General features: G+C 38.4%; 1 protein-coding gene across 1 annotated transcript in view; it reads left to right on the top strand.

Annotated features, from left to right (window-relative positions):
- Positions 1-24,410, top strand: part of AK5 (adenylate kinase 5) — a 483,936-nt gene that overhangs the window by 16,973 nt on the left and 442,553 nt on the right. The window contains exons 4-5 of the mRNA XM_007946496.2: positions 4,575-4,744; positions 4,854-4,967. Coding sequence (XP_007944687.1) covers positions 4,575-4,744; positions 4,854-4,967 — 284 coding nt within the window. The remainder of the gene's footprint in view (positions 1-4,574; positions 4,745-4,853; positions 4,968-24,410) is intronic.

Genomic DNA, 24,410 nt, shown 5'->3' with positions numbered 1-24,410 from the left:
ATGGTTTATATGTGGACAGAACTCATTCTTTCAATTTTGTTTTTGTTGCTATTAGTAAAGTATTAGTGATTATTAGCATGCTGAACACATGGAGATTTGATTGTCCACAAAAGAGATGTAATACCAAATTGCTCTTGTGAAAAACAGCGCATATTTTTGGTACATTGTGAAATTTATATGAAGATGATTAAAATGGTTCAATAAAGAAAGACCTTTGGAGAAATGCTAAATTTTCAAATCTTTCCTACTTCACAGTTTTTTTTTTTTTTAAATTTAGTGAAATCAACTTGCTTTCTAAGGGTTTTGACTCCAATTATAGGCTTATAGGCTGTATTGTAATATTTTACATATTACTACATATTACTACAATGATACAAGAACTCTGGTAGCATAGTGCCTAAGGCACTTGACTGCTAACCACAAGGCTGGAGGTTCAAACCCACCAGCCACTCCTCAGAAGGAAGGTTGGACAATCTACTTCCATAGTGATACTGCCTCAGCAACCCAAGGAGGGGTCACTATGAGTCGGGGCCGACTCAATGGCACATAACAACAACATAACGTTGATGTAGAAACAATGAGTCTAAACCTGGTTTAGAGGAGATAAAGAAAGGAAAAGCTCAACCATAAGTTGTCTGGGAAAATTTAGGCACACTTACAACTTTTGATGAATTATAAAAAAAAAAAAAAAAAAATTACTCCTGAATCTTACAAATTTTTATTAGCTCCAGCCTGAGAAAATGGGTGGACCAGGAAAGAATGCCCATGTGTTATTAAATCTAAATAAAGAAATGTTCCTTTCAGGCACTACAGAATATTTTAGAAGCTTGACACAGATATGAATCTCTGTTATGTTAATATAATCATAGAATCTAAGATTTAGATGGATCCTTGTATTGAAGGAGCTCTGGTGGTGCAGTACCTAAGGCATTTGACTGCTAACCAGAAGGTTGGTGGTTCAAATCCACCAGCCACTCCACGGAAGGAAGACAGGGCAATCTACTTCTGTAAAGATTTACTGCCTTGGAAACCCAGTGAGGGTCACTAAGAGCTGGAATTGACTTCATGGCAGTGGATTTGGTTTTTGGTTTTGTATTTGTAAGTATTAAAAATAAATAGAACAATATTAAGGTGATTCTGGCTTCAGAGAGAAAAAAGTAAAATTAATTTGTTAGGAAGCTTAAGTAATCAAACTTAGCCACCAGAGCTCCCTAAGTTAGTGTTAGTCTGCAAATTGTGCTAATCATATTTTTGTTGGCTGCTTTTGCCTCCTTCAGTTGGCAAAAAGCAGGAAAACATGCATTTTTTTTCCTTGAAGTACCCATAAGCTTGGAATTTTTTCAAATTCAGTGGAATTTATAATCCCTGAGTTTGACAGTTTGTGAGATCAAGTTTGCAAACTCAGTTTCTGAAAGATAATTTTGACTACTTGGGGGTCTGTGTCAATTTTTTGATGGAGTTGGTCATATAATTTCTTTTACTCAAGCTAATCGATGATTTTCCTATATATTAATAGCCAAAAGCAAGTATTTAGAATGAAAACTTACTTTTTAATTGCATATAAGACAATTTAGTATAGGTAGTCCATAATGTCACATCTAAAAGAATAAGATTTAGAGTTCTTAGAAAGAGCATGGTCAAAAATATAAACAAATTCCTATCCTTAACTTAATAAGGCAATAAAAAAGATGAAAGCTAGATATTCTTTGGGACATTACTTGGGAATTGAAAGTAAGGAATGATTCTCATTCTCTTTGAATCCTTCACATTCAGAATTTTAGAGAGGAAGTAAGCCTAGTCCAATCAAGTCTATCCATTCAGAACTCTTTTCACCAGGAGGAGAAAAAGGGAGGGGAGAAGGAAGAAGGAAAAGCAAAGAGGGGAGTGCAAGATCAGGAGGAGAAAAACTTTGGTTACTATCTGAATAAATAATTCATTTCTCTGTTAGTTATATTTGTAACAAAAAATAAAATACTTATTATACAATTATATATAAAATGACTTCAAAACACAAGACACAATGTTATGTTCAAGTAGTAGTAAGAGTAGGAGCTCTGGTAGCACAGTGCCTAAGGCACTTGACTGCTAACCAGAAGGCTGGCGGTTCAAACCCACCAACCACTCCTCGGAAGGAAGGTTAGGCAATCCTACTTCTGTAGTGATACTGCCTTGGAAACCCAAGGAGGGGTCACTATGAGTCAGGGCCAAAACAACAACAACAGTAGTGAGAACATCAACTCATTTTACTATTGAATTTTTAGTATTGCTTAATAATAAATTTTAATTACTTGTCAGTGAAGATAACCAAACCATTTCATACCTCATTGACTTTTTAAAATGTTTTGCTTACATTCAATAACTTATGCTTGTTGTTGTTGTTGTTATGTGCCGTCGAGTCGGCCCCGACTCATAGCGACCCCTCTTTGGGTTTCCGAGGCAGTATCACTACGGAAGTAGGATTGCCCAACCTTCCTTCCGAGAACTTATGCTTAGGAACTTGAAAATATTGCCATCACATACCTAACTATACACGGGCTAGTTACTATGCGCTTGGTTTTGAAATTTATTCTGTCTCTAAATTCCAATTAGTCTAGATTGTTATGAAACATAAGTGTAGCTAGAAAATTAATCTAATCTGATTTGGAAATAAATTCTGAGTTATATGTATCAATATTTTATGATTATTTTACTGTTTATGGGAACTCTTTTTTTTTTTTTTTTAAAACTATTTATGCTTTTTAAAAAATAAATAAATAAATAAAGGCAGTTACCCATGATTGAGGCATTGGTGGTTCATTGGTAGAATTCTTGCCTTCCATGCAAGAGACCTAGTGATTCCTGGCTAATTCACCTCATATACAAGCCACCACCCACCTGTCAGTGAAAGCTTGCTTGTTGCTGTGATGCTAAGTAGGTTTTAGTGGAGAAACCAGATTAAGACAGAGTGGGAAGAATGTCTTGGCAATTTACTTCTGAAAATCCAATGAAAACCCTATAAATCACAATGCTTCTGTCGGCAACTGATCATGAAAGTGGCCCAGAACTGGATAGTGTTTTATTCCATTATGCCTGGGATCACCATGAGTCAGAGCCCTACTGAAAGGCAGGATAATAACAACAACAATAAGGACCTCTGGTGGTGCAGTGCCTAAGGTATTTGACTGCAAATCAGAAGGTTGGTGGTTCAAATCCACTAGCTGCTCTGTGGAAGGGAGATTGGTCAATCTCCTTCCAAAAAGATTTATTGCCTCAGAAACCTAATGGGGTTGCTATGAGTCGGAATCAACTCAATGGCAGTGAGTATGGATTTTTTTTAGTAATTAGTTAAGTTGCAAAATGTTTATTATTCAATACTATTGAATCATAAACTCAAAGTTATCAGGAGTTCTGCAAAATTGTTTTACCTTAAAGACCACTTCAATTTGCTCTGCATTTTCATGGTGTAAAACTCCTTTGAATTTCAAGGAAGTAAGGCAAGAGCTTTAAATAAGCAATGTTGATATTGATGTGCCTTTGGTTTAAAAGTTATGGTTATTTTTCGCCAAATTGCACATTAACTCTTCGTTGACATACGACACATTTCTGATTTTCAATGATTTTCTTTTGCATTCCACTTTTTTTTTTTTTTATCATGGAATAAATAATAGATTTTACCTAGAAAAAATAGTAAAGATTTCTTTCAACTGCTTTTTTGAAATTTCAAAAAAGTGTTACTTACTAAAATGCATATAGGAAAAATGTCTTTCATGTAATACAGTTGGTCAAGATAGTTCTCTACCCTTTCCTTGGCTAAGTCTATATTTGTCCCATATGCGGAGGTGGATCATGGATCAGCAAAAATCAGTTGCCATTGAGTCAACTCTGACTCATGGTGACCCCATGTGTGTCAAAGTAGAACAGTGCCCGTGGGTATTTCTATGGCTGATTTTTCAGAAGTAGATTGCCAGACTTTTCTTCCCAGGTGTCTGGATGGTTTGAGTGCCTTTTGGTTCATAGCTAAGCTCTTTAACCATTGTATTACCCAAGGACTCTCAGGTAGACTGAGAATCCCACAAATGGAACAGTTACCCACTTGGTACTGGTGGCCCGGAATCTATGTCTCAAGACAAGGTACCAGTACCATCAAGTTGAATCTAACTCATATTGACCCCATGTATGTCAGTGTAGAACTGTGCTCCATAGCATATTCAATGACTGATTTTTCAGAAGTAGATTGCCAAGACTTATTTATGAGGTGCGGTAGCTTAGTGCCTAAGGCACTTGACTGCTAACCAGAAGGCTGGCGGTTCAAACCCACCAGCCACTCCCTGGAAGGAGGGTTGGGCAATCTACTTCCACAGTGATACAGCCTCAGAAACCCAAGGAGGGGTCGCTATGAGTCGGGTCCAACTCCATGGCACATAACGACAACAACAACAACTGGGTGTACTGGAACTTCCAACCATTGGTTAGCAGCCAAGTACACAGCCTGTACCATCCATTGCCTCCAAGATGAAGGTAGAAGTTGCATAAAAAAGATTTTATTTTTTCTTATGGTATCAGAAGGTCATAATTTTGCCTGTTTTAAATAATAGGTGGCCCAGGAAGTGGAAAAGGTACTCAAAGTTTGAAAATCGCAGAACGTTATGGATTCCAGTACATTTCAGTGGGAGAATTACTAAGAAAGAAGATCCACAGTACCAGCAGCAATAGGAAATGGAGTCTTATCGCCAAAATAATTACAACTGGAGAATTGGCCCCACAGGTATTGCTGTCTTAATTTGCTACTGTTCTTCAAAGGTTTTTATACCAGTGCTAAGTGAACTAAGTTTAACTGTGTTTTTTTTTTTTTTTATCGTTTCTCTTTGTAAAAGGAAACAACAATTACAGAAATAAAACAGAAGTTGATGCAAATACCCGATGAAGAGGGTATTGTTATTGATGGATTTCCAAGAGATGTTGCTCAGGCTCTATCTTTTGAGGACCAAGTAAGAATATCTGCTTATATTTTAAATGACCTGCTTTTCACTTAAGGTTTTGAGATTAAAAAAACAAAAGGAGTTCTTGGAAGACTTGCTGTTATTTTTAATGAATGCTGCTCTGAAAACATAGGCGAGTACATCACTATGTGTTGTCAGAAGGCCGTCACCTTGGCATACATTTAAAAATTGTAGAGAGTCTCTGCCAAAATGAAAAGATAAAAGCTAATAATAGAATTCATTATTTTTATTAAAAATGCAAATCTCTCTTTATTTTAAAATACTTTCCTTAAGATTTTTTTTATCTTTAAATGATAAAAATAAGCTTTATTCAGTACCTTCCAGGGATATAAAACACCACCCCGTACTTATCTACCAAGTAAGAAAGCCCCTTTTTCATTGGGCTGTGAAATAGTAAACAGCCAAGTGTATTAAAAGACAATTCAGATTGCTAAAATTTACTCAAATTTGAGGAGACAATGCATGGTGAACAACCAACACATCTGTTTTAAAGGGAAATAAAACAATTTAAATATTGTATAGTGCCTACTTAGCCTTTAAAAAGTTAGTGTAACTAATTTTTCCATTTAAAAATTTTAATTACAAAAATGATACATAGTTATAAAAATTATACCTCCACTCTCTTAAGGAGCTCTGGTGGCATAATGCCTAAGGCATTTGACTGCTAACCAGAAAGCTGGAGGTTCAAACCCACCAGCCACTCCACAGAAGGAAAACTAGGCTTTACTTCCATAAAGATTTACTGCCTCGGAAACCCAAAGGGGGTTGCTACGAGTTGGAATCGACTCCACGTCAGTGAGTTTAGTTTTTGGTTTTGGTCTCTTCTGAGAAATAGAAATACTGTTAAGCTTGTTATGTACTCTTCCAGACCTTTTTCTGTACATTACATACACGTATGCGCACAAACACACACATAAAAATGCATTTGAATTTTCATAGCTATTTCCAAACTGTTCTCCCAAAAGACTTTTTCAGATTATACTCCCATCACCCTTGAATAAGAATTCCTTTTTCTCTAGATCCTTTCCAACCAGATATAATTCATGGTGTAGTGCCTAAAGCATTTGACTGCTACCAGAAGGCTGGTGGTTCAAACCCGCCAGTCACTCCTTGGAAGGAAGGCTGGGCAATCTACTTCCATAGTGATACCACCTCAGAAACCCAAGGATGAGTCACTATGAGTCGGATCTGACTTGACAGCAGTGAGTTTGGTTTTTTTTTTTGTTTTGTTTTGTTTGGTTTTAGTGAAAAAATCATATCCCTTTTTTCATAATTACAATTCTGGGATTATAACTAGCAAAGTATACTTTCATATGTTTATTGACCATTTCTTTGTCTTCCTTTTGTGAATTGTCTGCTCTCCACCCATTTTTTGGACTTGTTTATCTTTTTCTTATTTATTGGAAGGAGCTTTTAACTTAGAAATAGGATTTGGCAAATAAGATGTAAGTTTACGTCTCATATAAAAGGAGCCTGAAGTTGGGCAGTTCAGGGCCACATGGTATCTTAGTGAAGCGTCTCATTGATTATTCACATTAACTGTTTTAGAATACCCATTGTTCTGGGATATCTTTTAACCTTCCTCAGGGTTCCCCCTTCCAGGGTATGTCCAGAACCTCTAGTGCATACTCAATTTAAAGGCTTGGTTCTAATTGCTCTGACCTCGAAGAAAGAAAAACTAGAAAAATCCATTTAATTTCTTGTTCTTGCTATTGTTGCCACATGATGCTGTTGTTGCAAATGAGTGCCATGGGCAATTCCACATAATTCTTGGCTATTGGTGGAAGTGTAATAGGCAGGCAAACATTGCCACCCCCATTTGGTCCATTCCACGTATATAATAAACTGTACTTGCTGATTACAAGCAGAGAAAGCAACTTGTTATTTTCTTCCTGTTGTCTTTCAAACATGGTTTGTTGACTCCTCTTCTCCTGTGGATAACTAAAGTAGATCTGAAAACTATTCTGATCATAAAGAAATTAACAATCATGTTTACAGGTATTAAAAAATACAGTTCAATCTAAATCAAAACTTCAATTTCTCATTCAGTTTAACATATCTATGCTCTCTCCAGCTTGAGTCTGGTTCTGGCTCAAAACCTTAGAATCCGGGAGTCCTTCCTCATGTGGCTTACAATGGGGCAAGTGAGAAGGAACAGGAAATGCACAGCTCTCCAGCAAATTTCTCTGCGTGCCTCATCAATATCCATCTTCTTTCATATAGTAGGTGATATGCTAAAGGTCACAATACTTATTTGTGGACCCCTGTTACCAAGTTTATAGGATGGTCTGATATTTCCTTGTAGAATGTGTAGTTACTTGCATTTATTGTTCTTGACCATACTTTTGAGCCCAGAAAGTTCATTTTAACATCTTCTTAGGTTGGCATCGTAGCAGCCTGGAGAACCTTGGTGGCAGTACAGTGGCACCTGAAATCAGTGCTGCCATTGCTGGTCCTGCAGGATTTCACAGGGCACAGAGGCAAAGCAGAAGTGTTTATGTAAAACAGTGTTAGAATCAGCCCTGACTACTTCTTACCCTGTGTAGGCTTAAACTCCTCAAGGTTTGTCTTTAACCCAACATTTTTTAATGTACACATTGGCGTATCAAACACACATGCAGATAGTTTCCCAAAGACATCTTCACAGGTCCAGGGTGTATGAGGAAGTGGATTTCTGATATCAGCTATGTTCTATTGACAGTAAGACTACTATAGGAAGACCTAACACTTAGGTGCCTTAAAGAACAATGAAGTATATATTTTTTCCCTCAGGGGATAAGCCTCAATGTGAACAGTCCAGATTGGTAGATTAGCTTTTCTCCTTGAAGTCATTTAGGGACTATGCTTCCTTCCAAGTTGTTTGGCCATTTCCTAGGACACTGTCATATCTGTGTTGTCAAAGCAGGGTTGCTATCTCAGTTCCAAATGGTAGCCTGGGAGAAGAGAACATGAAGGTCTAAAGTCCCAGATCTGGAAGTGTATACATCACTTCTCACATGGCACTGTTGAGAACTTGGTTATGTTCTAATTATAAGGAAGCTTGGAAATATAGTCCAGCCAGGCAGCTAGATACATGGCTGCAATTCTATTACTGTGGAAGGATGGGAGCTCTAACTAGCAGCTTCTACCACTCTTCACATCTTTGACCAACCAATTATCTTCTCACACATTAATTGTACTCACTTTCCAAGGAAGACAATCAGAGTTATCCAATTAAAAAATCGAGAATCTGTCACTGATATACAGTCCTTTCTATTAGGTACAGAATTGGCTTCTCATACTCAGACCTCTAAACTAAAAGTCAAGTTATCAACCATCCCCAGCACCAATAAAGGTACAATAGGAGAAGGATACATAAAATAAAGGCTCCCATTCATAAAAATGGAGTTTGGGGATGTACAGTGTAACTGAGCCCTAGCAAATGATGGTTCTTTTTAAGGAGGGATTACAAAGGTTCCTTGCCCTGGTTGGGGGTATGTGTGATTATCTTGGTTGGCCCATTTGTCTACTTTGGTTCTGCTGTCTTGGAAGGAGTCTTTGTTCTCTTCTGAGGCCCTTGACTCTCAGAGTTATTCTTTGCCCACTATCTTGCATGGCTACTTTGAAGTGTTATAAGACTATGCCCTCCTTAGGAACTGTCTTAAGTTTGAAATATCATAAGTTTGTGCCAGCTAAACTTATGGTTCAGCAAAACTTACTTCCCTTCAAAGGTGATAGGCTTCTGTTCTTTTTGCTTCTAGTCAGTTCCATATATCTGTAATATATGCACTGTTCTCTTATGGCTATAGTTATTAAACTTGCTTTATTTCCTTGCTTTTTATTTTAATGCCAGTTACTGTCAAGCCATTTAAAACAATAGATGTAGTAAGGAAAACATCCATAGTCTGGGTTTCACCTCAGGGCTGGGTCCCTTTTTTTTTTTTTTTTTTTTAAATCCAGTTTTTGTTTTTTTTTTTTTTTTTTTTTTTTTTTGGTGGTGGGGTGTTTGTTAATGAGAAGCCTTTGAGAAAGGCTCCAAGAAACAACAATCTTACATCTATTACTTATAAGTATAGAAGCAGTTGGTCCTTTCAACCTTATTAGGTCTTAATTTACTGGACATTTTCTTTTCTTTTGTATATCTGCTTGAGAAATAGTTTTTTCTTGGGTTCATCTATGTCTTATAAAATGTTGCTAAAAGCAACAAGAACAGTCAATACAACAAATATTCTGGCTTTCTTGTCATTTCTTCTCTAGCTACGGACTCCATAGGAACATGGTCTTCTTTTCAAGCTATTGTAGGTAATACTCACTGCCATCAAGTCGGATCTGACTCATAGCAACCCCTCCTTGGGTTTCCTAGGCGGTATTACTACGGAAGTAGATTTCCCAACCTTCCTTCTGTGGAGTGTCTGGTAGGTTTGAACCACCAGCCTTCTGGTTAGAAGTCAAATGTCTTAGGCACTACACCACCAGAGCTCCTATAGTAGATAATAGTTGCATCAAATATTATTCGATGGCATAACAAGGATCATCAACTGTCCAGACTGAAATATTTATGGTTGTGGTTGTTAAGTTTGTGTGTCAACTTGGCTGGGCCTGGTTGAGTGGCTGGGCAGCTGGATGTAGTATTCCCCATGATGAGACTGGTAATCAACTCCATGGTGGAATCTACTGTGAGCAGCTGGGTAGCTGCCTTTGGGTATGTGATCTGCTTCCCATATATAAGAAACAGCTTTGGGAATGGTCTCTAGCTTATGGCATGTTTGAATCCTGCATGTAGCTGTGTCGTTGTTCAGCAGCCTGCCATTCTCTGCTGAACTTGGGACTTTCAGTGGACTTGAATCAATGGCCTGCTGTGTGGTGTGGTAACATCAAGACTGTGCCATTTTGTCAACCTTGGGCTTGTCAACGTCAGCAGCCAGTAGCTGCCTAAGTGAAGACATGCCTCTAGCTTCAGTGGGCCAGAGCAAAAGGCAGAGCTGAAGCCCAAGGTCGAGGGGCTTTCACCCAACCCCTAGAGCCTGGCACATTGAACTTTGACTTCTAGCCTCCTGAACTGTAAGAGAATAAACTCCTGTTTGTTCAAGCCATCCCATTTGTTGTATATTCTTGTCAGAGCAGCACTAGGTAACCAGAATAATGGTTTTAGTGCTCAAACAAATGAGTGCCAATGATTTTTGTTTTTCTATGTAGTAGTATCTCACGTACATTACCATTTTCTGTATTATTTAAAGTCAAGATGCTGTTAAAACAAACAAAAAATGATGCAGTGGCATAAAATGATGTTATTTCTGTTTTGTATAACAGTTTCACTGTGAACAATCCAGTTTGGCAGGACACCTTCATTCAATTTTCACAGTCATTCAGAGATGAGGGTTCTTACCAAGTTACTGTACCCTCAGGCAGCAGTTCTTAAACTTCTTGTTCTTAGGACCCTTTCACTTTTTAAAAAATCATTGAGGTCTTCAAGGAGCTTCTGTTTATTTGGGCTGTATCTGTTGACATTTACTATGTTAGAAATTAAACCTAAAATTTAAAAATATTTAAGTCATTTAAAAATAATAATCCACTATATGTTATCATGATTTTATGAAAAGAGGAGAGCTGGATTCTCATATCTGCTTTTGCATTCAAATAGTATTTTATCACATTTTATGTAGCTTCTGAAAAACTTCACTGTACCTTTGTGTGAGAGGAGTGTGAAAAAGCATAAAGACCTGGTGATGGTGGTGTTGTTAGGTGCCATCGAATTGATTCTGACTCACAGCAACCCCATGTGACAAAGTCGACCTGCCCCATAGGGTTTTCTAGGCTGCAGTCTTTACAGGATCTGATCACCAGGTGTTTCTTCGGTAGAGCAGCTAGGTGGGTTCAAACCACCAACCTCTTGGCTAGCCACCTAGCCCTTAACCATTGCACCATAAGGGCTCCTTAATGTCCTGGTATTAGTATGAAAACAGTTTTGACACTGTGGCCTCCCCAGAAAGGGTCTCAGCAATCCTCCAGGAGTCTCTACAGCACACTTTGAAAGCCACTGCTCTGGACTATTATTGACATTTGTGTTGTGAAAGCATCCCTCGGTAGCACAAATAGTTTGTACTGAACTACTAACCTAAAGGTTGATTGTTAACCAGAAGGCTGGCAGTTCACACCCACCAGCCACTCCTCAGAAGGAAGGTTGGGCAATCTACTTCTGTAGTGATACCTCCTCAGAAACCCAAGGAGGGGTAACTATGAGTCGGACCCGACTCGACAGCATTGAGTTTGGTTTTGATTTTTTTTTAGTGATGCCTCACAAGAAAGGCCTGGTGATCTGTTTCCAAAAAGATTACAGTCAAGAAAATTCTGTTAACATAAATGCAACACATGGGGTTGCCGTGAATTGGGATCAACTCAAAAGCAACATGTTTAGTTTTTAATCGTGAAAGCTAGGTGCCGTGGCCAGGTGGCAGCTGGTAGGAAGGGGAAAGAGAATACAGAGAATAAAGGCCCAATTTCATAAGACCCAGACAGACCCCAAGGCAGCACACATCATTTTTAACGCACCATTGATGAGAATTTAAGTCACATGGCTATATCCTAACTACAAGGGAGGTTGAAAAGTGTAGTCAAGTGGATCTTCATGGGCTTGACTACAGTGTTGTTACTATGGAAAATGGGGAAACAGATTCTGACAGGCAATTAGCAGTTTCTGCCACAAGCTTTGTGCTGGATGTAGCACCATCTTTCCTTCTCACTCATGCCTCTCAGCCCCCAGCTTAGCTTTCCTAGTCCTCAGGCCTATCATTTCACTGGTGCGTTGGGGGCAGTAGGAGGGTGAGGGAGGATTCTCCTTATCACCATAGTACAGTCTTTGTTGTACTTCTTAAATTTGTATAGTAGTAGTTCCTTCCTCTCTGAAAAATATTTTGTCACCTTAGACCTCATTGTTGAATAGAGATTATAGATTAATATTGTTATTAAAACCAAAAACCAAACCTACTGCTGTCAAAATGATTCCAACTCATAGTGACCCTGTAAGACAGAGTACAACTACCCTATAGGATTCTCAATGCTATAAATCTTTACAGAAGCAGAATAAATCATCTTTCTCCCATGAAGCAGCTTGTAGGTGTGAACCACCAACTTTTTGTTTAACAACTGAATGCATTAACCACTATGCTACCAGAGTTCCTTCTTGTTGTAATGTGTTGTCAAATTAATTTTTTACTTAGTGATCCCATGTGACAAAGTAGAACTACCTCATAGGGTTTTCTGGGCTCTAATCTTTATGGGAGCAGATAACCAGGTCTTTCTCATGCAGAGCTGCTGAGTGGGTTAAAATCATCAACCTTTTGATTGGCAGCTGAGTACTTAACCACTGTGCCACCAGGACTCACTACAGAGTATTGAGGGGAAAGTAATCAAGATGGGAAAGAGTGAAAAGTCTGAGATCAAATCTAAAAAAAAAAAAAACAAGAAACAAACCCACTGCCATCAAGTTGATTCAGACTCATAGTGACTTCCATTGGGTTTCCAAGGTGGTAAATCTTTACAGAAGTAGATTGCCCATAATTCTTCCATGGAGTGGCTGGTGGATTTGAACCACCAACCTTCTGGTTAGCAGTCAAATGCCGTAGGCACTATGCCACCAGAGCGCTTTATGAGATCAAATCTACACAGCCATAAAAATTGCACTAGATAGCCCAGATTCCACAAAGAAAACATAACCACAGTGTTTTCCTAAAAGGTTGTAGAATTCATGCAGGCGTGGGGCTGCTCAGCTTGGCTTTGGGGCCAGCTTTAAGGCCGGGACTTGGAAAGGGCAGGCACCACAAATGCAAGGCTGCTTGGCTTGGCTTTGGGGCCAGCTTTATTTTAAGGTTGGGCCCCAGAGAGGTAGGCGCAGAGTGGTTAGGAACAACTAAGGGAGGCAAACTTTCTGTCAGTTTATCATCCTGTAGTGGCTTATGTGTTGCTGTGAGGCTGGAGGCTATGCCACTAGCAATGCAAAATGCCAGCAGTGTTACCCATGGTGGACAGGTTTCAGCAGAGCTTCCAGGCTAAGAGAGACTCAGAAGAGAGAGGCCATCCACTTCTCAAACAATTGGCCAGTGAAAACCTTATGAATAGCAGTGAAACATTGTCCAGTGTAGTGCCAGATGATGAGTCCATCAGATCGGAAGGCACTCAAAATATGATTAGGGAAGAGCTGACTCCCCAGAGTAGAGAAAACCTTAATGAAATGGATGGAGTAAAGCTTTCGGGACCTCCACTGGGATGTGGCATGACTCAAAATGAGTAGAAACAGATGCAAACATCCCTTAATAATTGGAGCATGGAATGTACGAAGTGTGAATCTAGGAAAATTGGAAGTTGTCAAAGATGAAATGAAACACATAAAGATTGATATTCTAGGCATTAGTAAGATGAAATGGACTGATTTTTCCCATTTTGAATCAGACAACCGTATGATCTACTATGCTGGGAAGGACAGATTGAAGAGGAATGGTGTGGCATTCATAATTAAGATCTGTCCTGAAGTACAATGCTGTCAGTGATAGGATAATATCCATACACCTCCAAGGAATACCAGTTAATACTACTATTATTCAAATCTATGCACCAACCACCAAAGCCATAGGAGGAAATTGAAGATTTCAACTAATTTCTGCAGTCTGAAATTGACCAAACATACAATCAAGATGTATCGATTATCACTGATAACTGGAATGCAAAATTTGGAAACAAAGAATAATTACCAGTAGTTGGAAAATATGGCCTTGGTGATAGAAATAACACTGGAGATTGCATGATAGAATTTTTTAAGACCAACAACGTATTGCAAATACCTTTTTTCAACAACATAAACAACAGCTATACATGTGGACTACACTGGATGGAATACACAGAAATCAGATTTGACTACATTCATGGCAAGAGGCAATGGAGAAGTCCAATATCGTTGGCCAAAACAAGGCCAGGAGCTGACTGTGGAACAGACTATCAATTGCTCATGTGAAAGTTCACCTTGAAGCTGAAAACAATTAAAACAAGTCCACTAGAACCAAAATATGACCTGATAATATTCCTCCTGAATTTAGAGACCGTCTAAAGAACAGATTTGATGCATTGGATACCATTGACCAACAACCAGAGGGATTGTGGGATGACATCAAGAACATCATTCATGAAGCAAGAGGTCATTAAAAAAGACAGGAAAAGAAGAAAAGACCAAAAGAGATGTCAAAAGGGACTTTGAAACTTGCCCTTGAACAGAGAGTAGCTAAAGCAAATGGAAGAAATGACAAGATAAGAGAGCTGAAAGAAGATTTCAAAGAGCAGCTTGAGCAGACAAAGCCAGTTACTATAATGAAATGTGAAATGACCTGGAGTTAGAAAACCAATATCCTCACATTTCTCAAGCTGAAAGAACTGAAGAAAAAATTCAAGCCTCGAGTTGCAATGTTGAAAGATTGTATGGGCTAAATATTGAATGATGCAGGAAACACTAAAAGATGATGGAAGGAATACACAGACTCACCATACCAAAAAGAATTGGTTGATGTTCATCCATTTCAGAAGGTGGTGTATGATCAAGAGCCAATTGTATTAAAGGAAGAAGTCAAAGCTGTACTGAAAAATTGTCAAAGAACAAGCCTCCAGGATATGACGGAATACCCATTGAGATATTTCAACAAATGGATGCCACACTGGAGGTACTCACTCAGCTATGCCAAGAGATTTGGAAGACAGCTACCTGGTCAGCTGACTGGAAGAGATCCATATTTGTACCCATTCAAAGAAAAGTGATCCCATAGAATGTGGAAATTATCGAATAATGTCATTAACATCACAAGCCAATAAAATATCACTGAAGATAATTAAAAAATGTTTTCAGCAGTATATTGATAGCTTTCAGAAATGCAAGCTGGATTCAGAAGAGGACATGGAATGAGGGATATGATAGCTGATTTTAGATGGCTCTTGGCTCAAAACAAAGAATACCAGAAAGATATGTTTTATTGACTATACAAAAACATTTGTTTGTGTGTATTATAACAAATTATGGATAACATTGAGAAGAATGGGAATTCCAGAACACTTGATTGTACTTATGAGGAACCTGTACATAGATCAAGAGGCTGTCTTTCGAACAGAACAAGAGAATACTGCATGGTTTAAAATCAGGATGAGAGTGCATCAGGGTTGTATCCTTTCACCATACTCAATATGTATGGTGAAGAATTAATTCAAGAATCTGGATTATATGAAGAAGTACATGGCATCAGGACTGGAGAAAGACTCATTAACAACTTTTGATATGCAGAAGACAGAGCTTTGCTTGCTGAAAGTGAGGATGACTCGAAGCACTTACTGATGGAGACTAAAGACTACAGTCTGCAATATGGATTACACTTCAACATTAAGAAAACAAAAATCCTCACAACTGGTCCAGTAAACTGTTTCATGACGGATGGAGAAAAGATTGAAGTTGTCAAGGACTCCATATTACTTGGTTCCACAGTCAACACCAATGGAAGCAGCAGTCAAGACATCAGACAACATATTGCATTGGGAAAATATGCTGCAAAAGACCTCTTCCAAGTGCTGAAGAGCAAAGATGTCTCCTGGAAGACTGAGGTGCACCTAACCCAAGCCGTGGTATTTTCTGTTGCCTCTTCTGCATGTGAGACCTGGACGATGAATAAGGAAGAGTGAAGAAGAGTTGTGCTTTTGAGTTGTGGTGTTGGAGAAGAATGCTAAGAATGCCATGGACTGCTAAAAGGACTAACACATCTGTGCTGGAAGAAGTGCAGCTGGAATGCTCCTTGGAAGCGAGAATGGGCAGACTTTGTCTCACCTACTTTGGTCATGTTGTCAGATGAAACCATTTCCTGGAGAAGGATATCATGCTTGGTAAAGTGGGGTCAACAAAATGGGGAAGGCCCTCAATGAAATAGATTGACACAGTGGCTGTAAAGTTGGGTTCAGGTATAACAAGGATCGTGAGGCTGGCACAGGACTGGGGGAGGAAAGCCTACTCCAAATCTGTAAGTAAATCTGACACTAATTAACATAATATAATCAATTGTCTAACCACCACCAATTTTCCTGTTTCACCTCTCTGTATACACATCCTGTCCTCTCCATTGCTCCCTGTTTCCCCCAGTGACTTGCACCTGCTCTTTCCTCAGTGTAGATTGCCCTCTCTCGTTTCTCCACCCAGGATAATCTATATCATCATTCCAGGTCCAGCTCAAGTGCCACTTAGCCCATTAAACCTTTGCTGAGTATGTCAGGTCAGAATAAATCTCTCCTTCTGAACTGACACAGCACTAATTAGTTACCTTCAATTCAGTCTTCCATTAGAATTTTGTGTATTTTCTTACCAAGAAAATGCAAGTAGCCACAAAATTACAGATAAAGCAAAATCCCCTTTGACCGTAAACCTATCTCAATCCCTTTTGCAACGTCTGAGTGATAAAATAACAGTTATAAATTTTCTTATATTCTTCAGGAACTTTTTTTCATACTTTTTACGTGGTATTATTAAGTGAAATTTATTTTTTACCTGAATGGTATTATGCCATCTCATCATTGTATAACTTCCTTTTTTACTCTGCATTCTATTTTTGAGCTCTTTGTTGATGCATATAAACCCAATTTATTCTTATAACTGTTTCATAGTGTTCTATTGTATAAATATATAATATGTTATTAAGTAGATATTCAGGTTGCTTTTTATATTATTGCTATTACCAACAATGCTGTGACAATCATCCTTATACATTCTCCCTATGTGTGAAAAGTTCTCTTGGGAATATTCCTAAAAATGGCTTTGCTAGGTTAGAGGGAATACATATTTTTAGTTTTAACAGATTTTGTTATTATGATATTAAAAAGTGGTTTTACCAGTTTATGACTGATTAGTTTTTATCTACCCATATTTCACCAGTAATATATCAGACAGTGTTTCACTGTTATTCACAAGGTTTTCACTGGCCAATTCTTTGAGAAGTAGATGGCCCCTTTCTTCTTCTGAAAGGTCCATCTTAGTCTGAAAGCTCTGCTGAAACTTATCCACTGTAGGTGGTATTTGAAATACTGGTGACATAGCCTCCAGCCTCATAGAAACACGCAAGCCACCACAGTATGACAAACTGACAGATGAGTGGTGGATACTGCCCAGAGAATCCTTCAAAATTGCAACTTGAGGAATATGAAGATTAAATACTACAGTCTGCAGTATAGATTATACCTCAATATAAAGAAAATGAAAATCCTCACAACTGGACCAATAAGCAGCATCATGATAAATGGAGAAAAGATTGAAGTTGTCAAAGATTTCATATTACTTGGATCCACAATTGACACCAATGGAAGCAGCAGTCAAGAAATTAGATGTAGTATTGCACTGGGCAGATCTGTTGCAAAAGACCTCTTTAAAGTGCTGAAGGCAAAGATGTCTTTTTGAAGACTAATTTGTGCCTAACTCAAGCCATGGTATTTTCAGTAGCCTTCTATGCATGTGAAAGCTGGACAGTGAATAAGGAAGATCAAGGAAGACATGAAGCTTTTGAGTTGTGGCATTGGCAAAGAATACTGAAAGTACCATGGACTACCAGAAGAACAATCAAATTATCCGGGAGAAAGTGCAGCTGGAATGCGCCTTGGTAGTGAGAATGGTCAGACTTCATCTCAACTACTTTCATCATGTTATCAGAAGGGACCATTCCCTGGAGAAGGATATCATGCTTGGTAACATGGAGGGTCAGCGAGAAAGGTGAGGACTCCCAATGACATGAATTGACACAGTAGCTGCACCAACGGGCCTCAGGTACAGCAAGGATTGTGAGGATCACTGACCACCGGGCAGTGTTTCACACTGTTGTACATAAGGTCGCTCTGAGTCAGTGCTGACTTGATGGCATCTAACAACACAACAACAACAACATATTTTGCTGACAGTTAATTTTAAACCTTTTAATTTTATATTCTCTGATAGATTAGAAATCCTGTTTTATTACTATTTTAATTTAATTATTAGTGAGCTAAAACATTTTAAAAACCTTTAGCTACTATATTTCCTTATTTGAGAATTACCTGAATGTAACTTTGGCCTTTTTTTTCTATTGCATTGTTTGTGTTTTTCTTATTTATTTGCCTATTCTGAATACTAATCATTTGTTATATATCTAGAAAATATTTTTTTCCATTTGTATTTTTCTCAACCATGTTTAAAATATCTTTTGTCCTAAACAACTTGTAAATTTGGTATGGTAAATTTATCAGTATTTTCCCTTAGGCTTTTGGATTTGAGTCTTAGGAAAGTGTTCTTTTTGGTTTATAAAAATACTCTACTATATTTTTACTGTAAGACATTTGGCTGCTAACCAGAAGGTCAGCAGTTCAAACCCACCAGCTGCTCCACAGGAGAAAGATGAGGCAAACTACCTCCATAAAGATTTATAGCCTTGGAACCCCAATGACGGTCACTAGTTGGCATCAACTCAACGGCAGTGGGTATATTTTTCCTAATTAGGTTTTATGGGAGGTTCATATATTTATTTTGTCTGAACTATTTTTTTGTGTAGAGATAGAATTTTATTTTTTCTTTTAAATCGAGTTGGAAAATATATCCAGTGGTCCAACAATCATTTATTGCCTAGTAAATATTTTTGTTATTGAAATAACATATCATATATCAAATTCCTGTGTAAACATGGGTTTACTAAAGTTTTTTCTAATCAGTGTTTTTTCTTCATATAATTCTGCACCAATACCACAGTTTCAAATAAAGAGTTCTAAATTATATCTTTATGTTCAAAGGTGCCCTCCCCTTCCTCTTAAAAGTGGCTATTCTACATTTACTCTTCTTCATGAATTTTACAATCAGCTTATCAGACCCATGTGAAAAAAACTTTTGAGAATTATACTAAAATTTCATTGAATTTATAGATTCCTCTTTAGAGAACTAACATTGTCCCATCTATAAACATTGCCATATTGCTCCATTTATTCAGAACTGGTTTTATGTTTTTCAGTAAGTAAAGTTTTATAGTTTTCCATATAAAAGTTTTATGTATTTTTTTGTTAGCTTTATTTGTAGGTTATAGATTTGCTATTATTATGAATGAGCTGCTTCCCGCCCCCCCAAACTAGTTCTTCTTAGTGCTCAATTGATCTTTGTAGAATTATTGTTTGTATTGGTGAGTATGTCTGTCTGCCTCCCTCCCTGTTTTCCTGAGGGCAGAGATGCTTATTCATGTGGTAAATTTCCTTTCTTTCTTTTTCTCTTTTCACCACTACCACCCTCATGACCTTCACACCTGCCCAGACAATTTAGCTTGCTCCTTTATTATTTTTAGGACTATTAAATGTTGGGTGATTTGAAGTGACAAGCAAATATAAGTGTCATGATATCCAGACAAATAAAGGATTCAAGCAACTGCTTAAGAAGAAAGAGCTTGAATTCAGTTTCCCAAATCCTCAGAGAAATCAATGGAGTTGGTTACAATGTCAGCATAGAACACTGGCTTTGGATTGTTTAAAATATATATTGCATTGCTCGGAAGGAAAATTGGGCAATCTACTTCCATAGTGATACTGCCTCGGAAACCCAAGGAGGGATCGCTATGAGTTGAGTCCGACTCCACGGCACATAACAACAACAACAACATAAGTATTGCTGGCCAGTTTGTAATCTTCTTGAGGCTTTAGTATCTTCCTATGTAGAATATGATAATAAAACCTCACAGCATCATTGTGACAAATAAATGAAGAAATATACCTATAGTTCTTAGCACAGACCATGTCTCATGATAAACATTTAACAAAAGGACTGGTTATTGTAATTAGACTGGGTGATTAGATACCTAAACATGTCAAAGATAACACTCCATCAATTTATAAAGGGTAAGTGTCCTCATAAAATCTTTTGTTAGAGCCTTTTGTCAGAGCTCCTGAAGACAAAGGATAAGTTCCTTCTAAGGGCTATTTACAAATTGTTTGATGGAGCCCTTTGAGACCACCTGAGATATTAGGATTGCCCTAACCACTCTGCTTTTATTTATTTGGTGTTCTGAGATTCCAGCTGTTTTGGTCCTCTAGTGCTTCTGTAAAAGAAAATACCACAAGTGGATTGCTTGAGTAAACAGGAGCTTAGTCTCTTACAGTTGAGGAGGCTAGAAGCCTGAGTTCAAAGTGCCAGCTCTAGGGGTTGGTTTAAGGTGCCTCAACTTTGGGCTTCAGCTCTGCCTTTTGCTCCCAGCCCACTGGAGCTGGAGGCATTTTTTAACTCAGGCAGCTGCTGACTGCTGAAGCTGACAAACCCAAGGTCTACAAATAAAGAGGCATGGTCCCAAGATAATTAAGGAGGCCACTAGTCAGTCCTAAGATTGGCAGACAACATGGCAGACCACTGGTGACTCAGCCAAATGCAGTATCCAGGTGTTCCAAGAAGCTAGAAACCTTTCTCAAAGCTTCTTACATACTGGAGGCAGACCACATCGCTAAGGCAGCTGCTTAGCTGCTCACAGTAAATTCTACTGGAGTTGATTGCCAATCTCACCATGGGGAATAACTACCTCCAGCTGCCCAGCCACTCAAAACCAGGCCCAGCCAAGTTGACACACAACCTTAACTACCACCCCAACACTTGAGGAATGTTTTCTACTGCTTAAAATGTCTGGAAACCACTCAAGTGATTCTGTCAGCCCTGAGACATTCATACTGCTAAACAACAAACACTTAGAAATCTGTTAATTACCATACCCTGTCTCCCTCATCCTCCTATCCCTTCCTGCTCCTGAAGCAAGAAAGATTAATAACAGATTGTTTGAAGTTGCTGTTGTTAGGTGCCATCTAATCAGATCTGAATCATAGTGACCCTACGTACAATAGAGTGAAACACTGGCTGGTCTAGCACCGTCCTCACAATGGTTGCTATGCTTCAGCCCATTGTTGTAGCCACTGTGTCAATCCATCTCATTGAGGGTCTTCCTCTTTTTCACTGACCCTTTACCAAGCATGATATCCTTCTCTAGGGACTGGTCCCTCCTGATCACATGTCCAGCATAAGTGAGACAAAGTCTTGCCATCATCACTTGTAATGGGCTTACTGGTTGTACTTCTTCCAACATAGATTTGTTTGTTCTTCTGTCAGTCTGTGGTATATTCGATATTTTTCACCAACACCTGATTCAAATGCAACAATTCTTCAGTCTTCCTTACTTATTGTCCAGCTTTCACATGCGTAAGAGACAATTGAAAATGGTGAGTGTCAGGAGCACCTTAGTCATTAAAGTGACATATTTGCTTTTTGACACTTTAAAGAGATCTTTTGCAGCAGATTGCCCAGTGCAATATGTCATTTAATTTCTTGACTGCTGCTTCCATGGGTGTTGACTGTGGATGCAAGTAAAATGAAATACTTGACAACTTCAATATTTTCCTCCAGTTTTCATGATGTTGCTTTTTGGTCTAGTTGTGAGGATTTTTTGTTTTGTTTTGTTTTATGTTGAGTTGTAATTCATACTGAAGACTGTAGTGTGTGATCTTTATAAGTGCTTCAAGCCCTCTTCACTCTGAGTAAGCAAGGTTGTATCATCTACATATCCCAGGTTATTGATGAGTCTTCCTCCAATCCTGTTGCTGCATTCTCTTCCATATAGTCCATCTTCTGAGATTATTTGCTTAGCATACAGATTGAATACATACAGTGAAAGGGTACAACCCTGACACACACTTCTTCTGATTTTAAACCATTCTGTATCCCCTTGTTCTGTTCGAACAATTGCCTCTTGGCCTATGTAGAGGTTCCTTATGAGCACGATTAAGTGTTCTGGAATTTCTGGTCTTCACAATTTCATAACATAATTTGCTATGATCCACATAGTCAAATGCCTTTGCATAGTCTGTAAAGCACTGGTAAATATCTTTCTGGTATTGTTTTCTTTCAACAAAGATCCATCTGACATCAGTAGTAATGTCCTTCCATGTCCTCTAATGAATCCAGCTTGAATTTCTGTCAGTTCCCTGTTAATGTAACGCTGCAAACATTTTTAAATTATCTTCAGAAAATCTTTACTTGCATGTGATATTAATGATATAGTTTGCTTATTTCCACATTCAGTTGGATCACTATTATTTTGAATGGTCAGAAATATCTATCTCTTCTAGTTGGCGAGGTAGCTGTCTTCCAAAATTTTTGGCATAGACAAATAATGTCTAGCTTTTAGACAGTTTCTTGGCACAGGTGGAAAATATTAATGAGTATAGTGACTCTGTATTCCTTCCATCTTCTTTTGAGGCTTCTTTTGTCATTCTTTTTTTTTTTTCCCCAATTGCGATTTGGGTGAAAGTTTATAGAGCAAATTCACTTCCATACAGCACTTCCTATACATTTTGTTTTATGATATTGGCTGCAATTCCCCACAATGTAACAGTTCTCTTCTCACTTCCTCCCTATAGTTATCTCTTCCCTGTGTCATTCCCTCCCATGTACTCCCATCCCCTGAGCTATCTCCCTGCACAAACCCTGCCCTTCTGTTCTCCCACGATTGATTACTACAAGGAGTGTATCAACCTGATGTAAAAATGTTCACCCCATATGCCTGTCTGTTGTTTGGCTGGAAGCCACAGGAGTGAGTTCAGTTCCAGACCTGAAGGGTAGCCAGGGGCCATAGTCTCAGGGGTCTCACCAGGCTCTATCAGACCAGCAAATCTGTTTTTTTTTTTTTTTAATGATTTTGAGTTTTGTTCCATATTGTTCTCCCAGGATCTCCTGCACTATTATACCTTCAAATGGTTGATGGTGGTAGCCGGGTACCATCTAATTCTTCTGGTCTCATGGTCATATAGGCTGAGGATCACATTAGTCCCCTTGGACTAATGTGTGTCTTTGCTTTTCTTCATTATTCTTGCTCTGGATGAGGAGATACCCATCGTTGCATCTTGATGACTGTTTGCAAGCTTTTAACATCCCAATCATTACTCACCAAAGTAGGATGTAGAACAAGGTTTTTGTGTAGCATGTTATGCCAATTGAGCTTGATGCCCCTTGTGACCATGGTCTGGAGCCCACAGGTCCAACTCATTGTTCCCTCAGAGTAGCAGGCTGTGGCCAAGAAGCCACCACAACCTTGTCTCTTGTCAGCTCTACTATACACCCAGACATTCTTACAGCACATACAAACACGCTTGTAGAAATATCATATGCCAACTCTATTCATAGTCATGGGGATGCTCTCTGCTGCCTGGACATACCTGATCATTTAGCCTGTCCACTCATCTATCCACCTGTAGATCAGTGATTGCAATCAGTAACAACACCGTACTGTACATGCAAAAAGGTTCATCTTTGTTGTCACTACCTCCCATGTACCTCTGTCTTCCTCTTCCTCAATGCCACCGTGTTCATCACTCACTTTTGGTACATTGTCAGAGCAGCACTAGGTAATCAGAACAGGAGGGTACACTCTTAGATAGGTAGTGACAAGTATTGATTTGGGTGAGTGGCAGGACAATGTACCAAAAGTTTCAATCTCTCCACATCCTTGCCAGCATTTGTTATTTTCTGTCGTGTTGAACTTTGCTACTAGTGCTGGCGTGAGATGATGACTCATTGTTGTTTTGATTTGCATCTCTCAAATGGCTAATGATTGTGCACATTTCTTCATGTGTTTGTTGGCCACCTGAATATCTTCTTTGGTGAAGTGTCTATTCGTGTCTTCTGCTCATTTTTCAATTGGATTGTTTGTCTTTTTGTTGTTGAGGTTTTGAAGTTTTCTATAAATTTTAGAGATAAATCTCTTATCAGATATGTCATTGCTGAATATTTTTTTTCCCACTCTGTAGGTTCTCTTTTTACTCTTTTGGAGAAGTCTTCTAAAGCACATAAAAATTTAAGTTTTAGAAGTCCACACTCATCTAGGTTATCTCCTGCTGTTTGTGCATTTTGGGTTATGCTTAATAGTCTATTTATGCTATAAATTAGGGTCCCTAAATTTGCCCCTATTTTTCATTTGATGTCCTTTATAGTTTTAGGTTTCACATTTAAGTCTTTGATCCATCTGGAGTTAGTTTTTGTGTATGGTGTAAGGTATGGATCTTGTTTCATTTTTCTGCAAATGGATAACCAGTTTTTCCAGCACCATTTGTTAAAGAGACTATCTCTTCCCCCATTTAATGGATCTACTTCTGGGTTCTTCTCAATTTTATTCCACTGGTCTATGTGTTTGTCATTGTACCAACATCAGGCTGTTTTGACTACTGTGCTATATCGCAGATTTTGAGATCTGGAAGTGTGAGATCTACTTTGTTATTCTTCAATAATGCTTGCTTATTCGAGGTCTCTTTCCTTTACATATAAAATTAGTGATTGGTTTTTCCATATCCTTAAAGAGTGTTGATGGGATCTGGATTGGGATTGCATTGAAAGTATAGATTGCTTTGGGTAGAATTGAC

The sequence above is a fragment of the Orycteropus afer genome, unplaced genomic scaffold, assembly GCF_000298275.1.
Source record: "Orycteropus afer afer isolate SDZICR_OR568_19922 unplaced genomic scaffold, OryAfe1.0 scaffold00164, whole genome shotgun sequence".
NCBI classification, from domain to species: domain Eukaryota; kingdom Metazoa; phylum Chordata; class Mammalia; order Tubulidentata; family Orycteropodidae; genus Orycteropus; species Orycteropus afer.
This window is presented reverse-complemented; position numbering and strand designations above follow the sequence as displayed.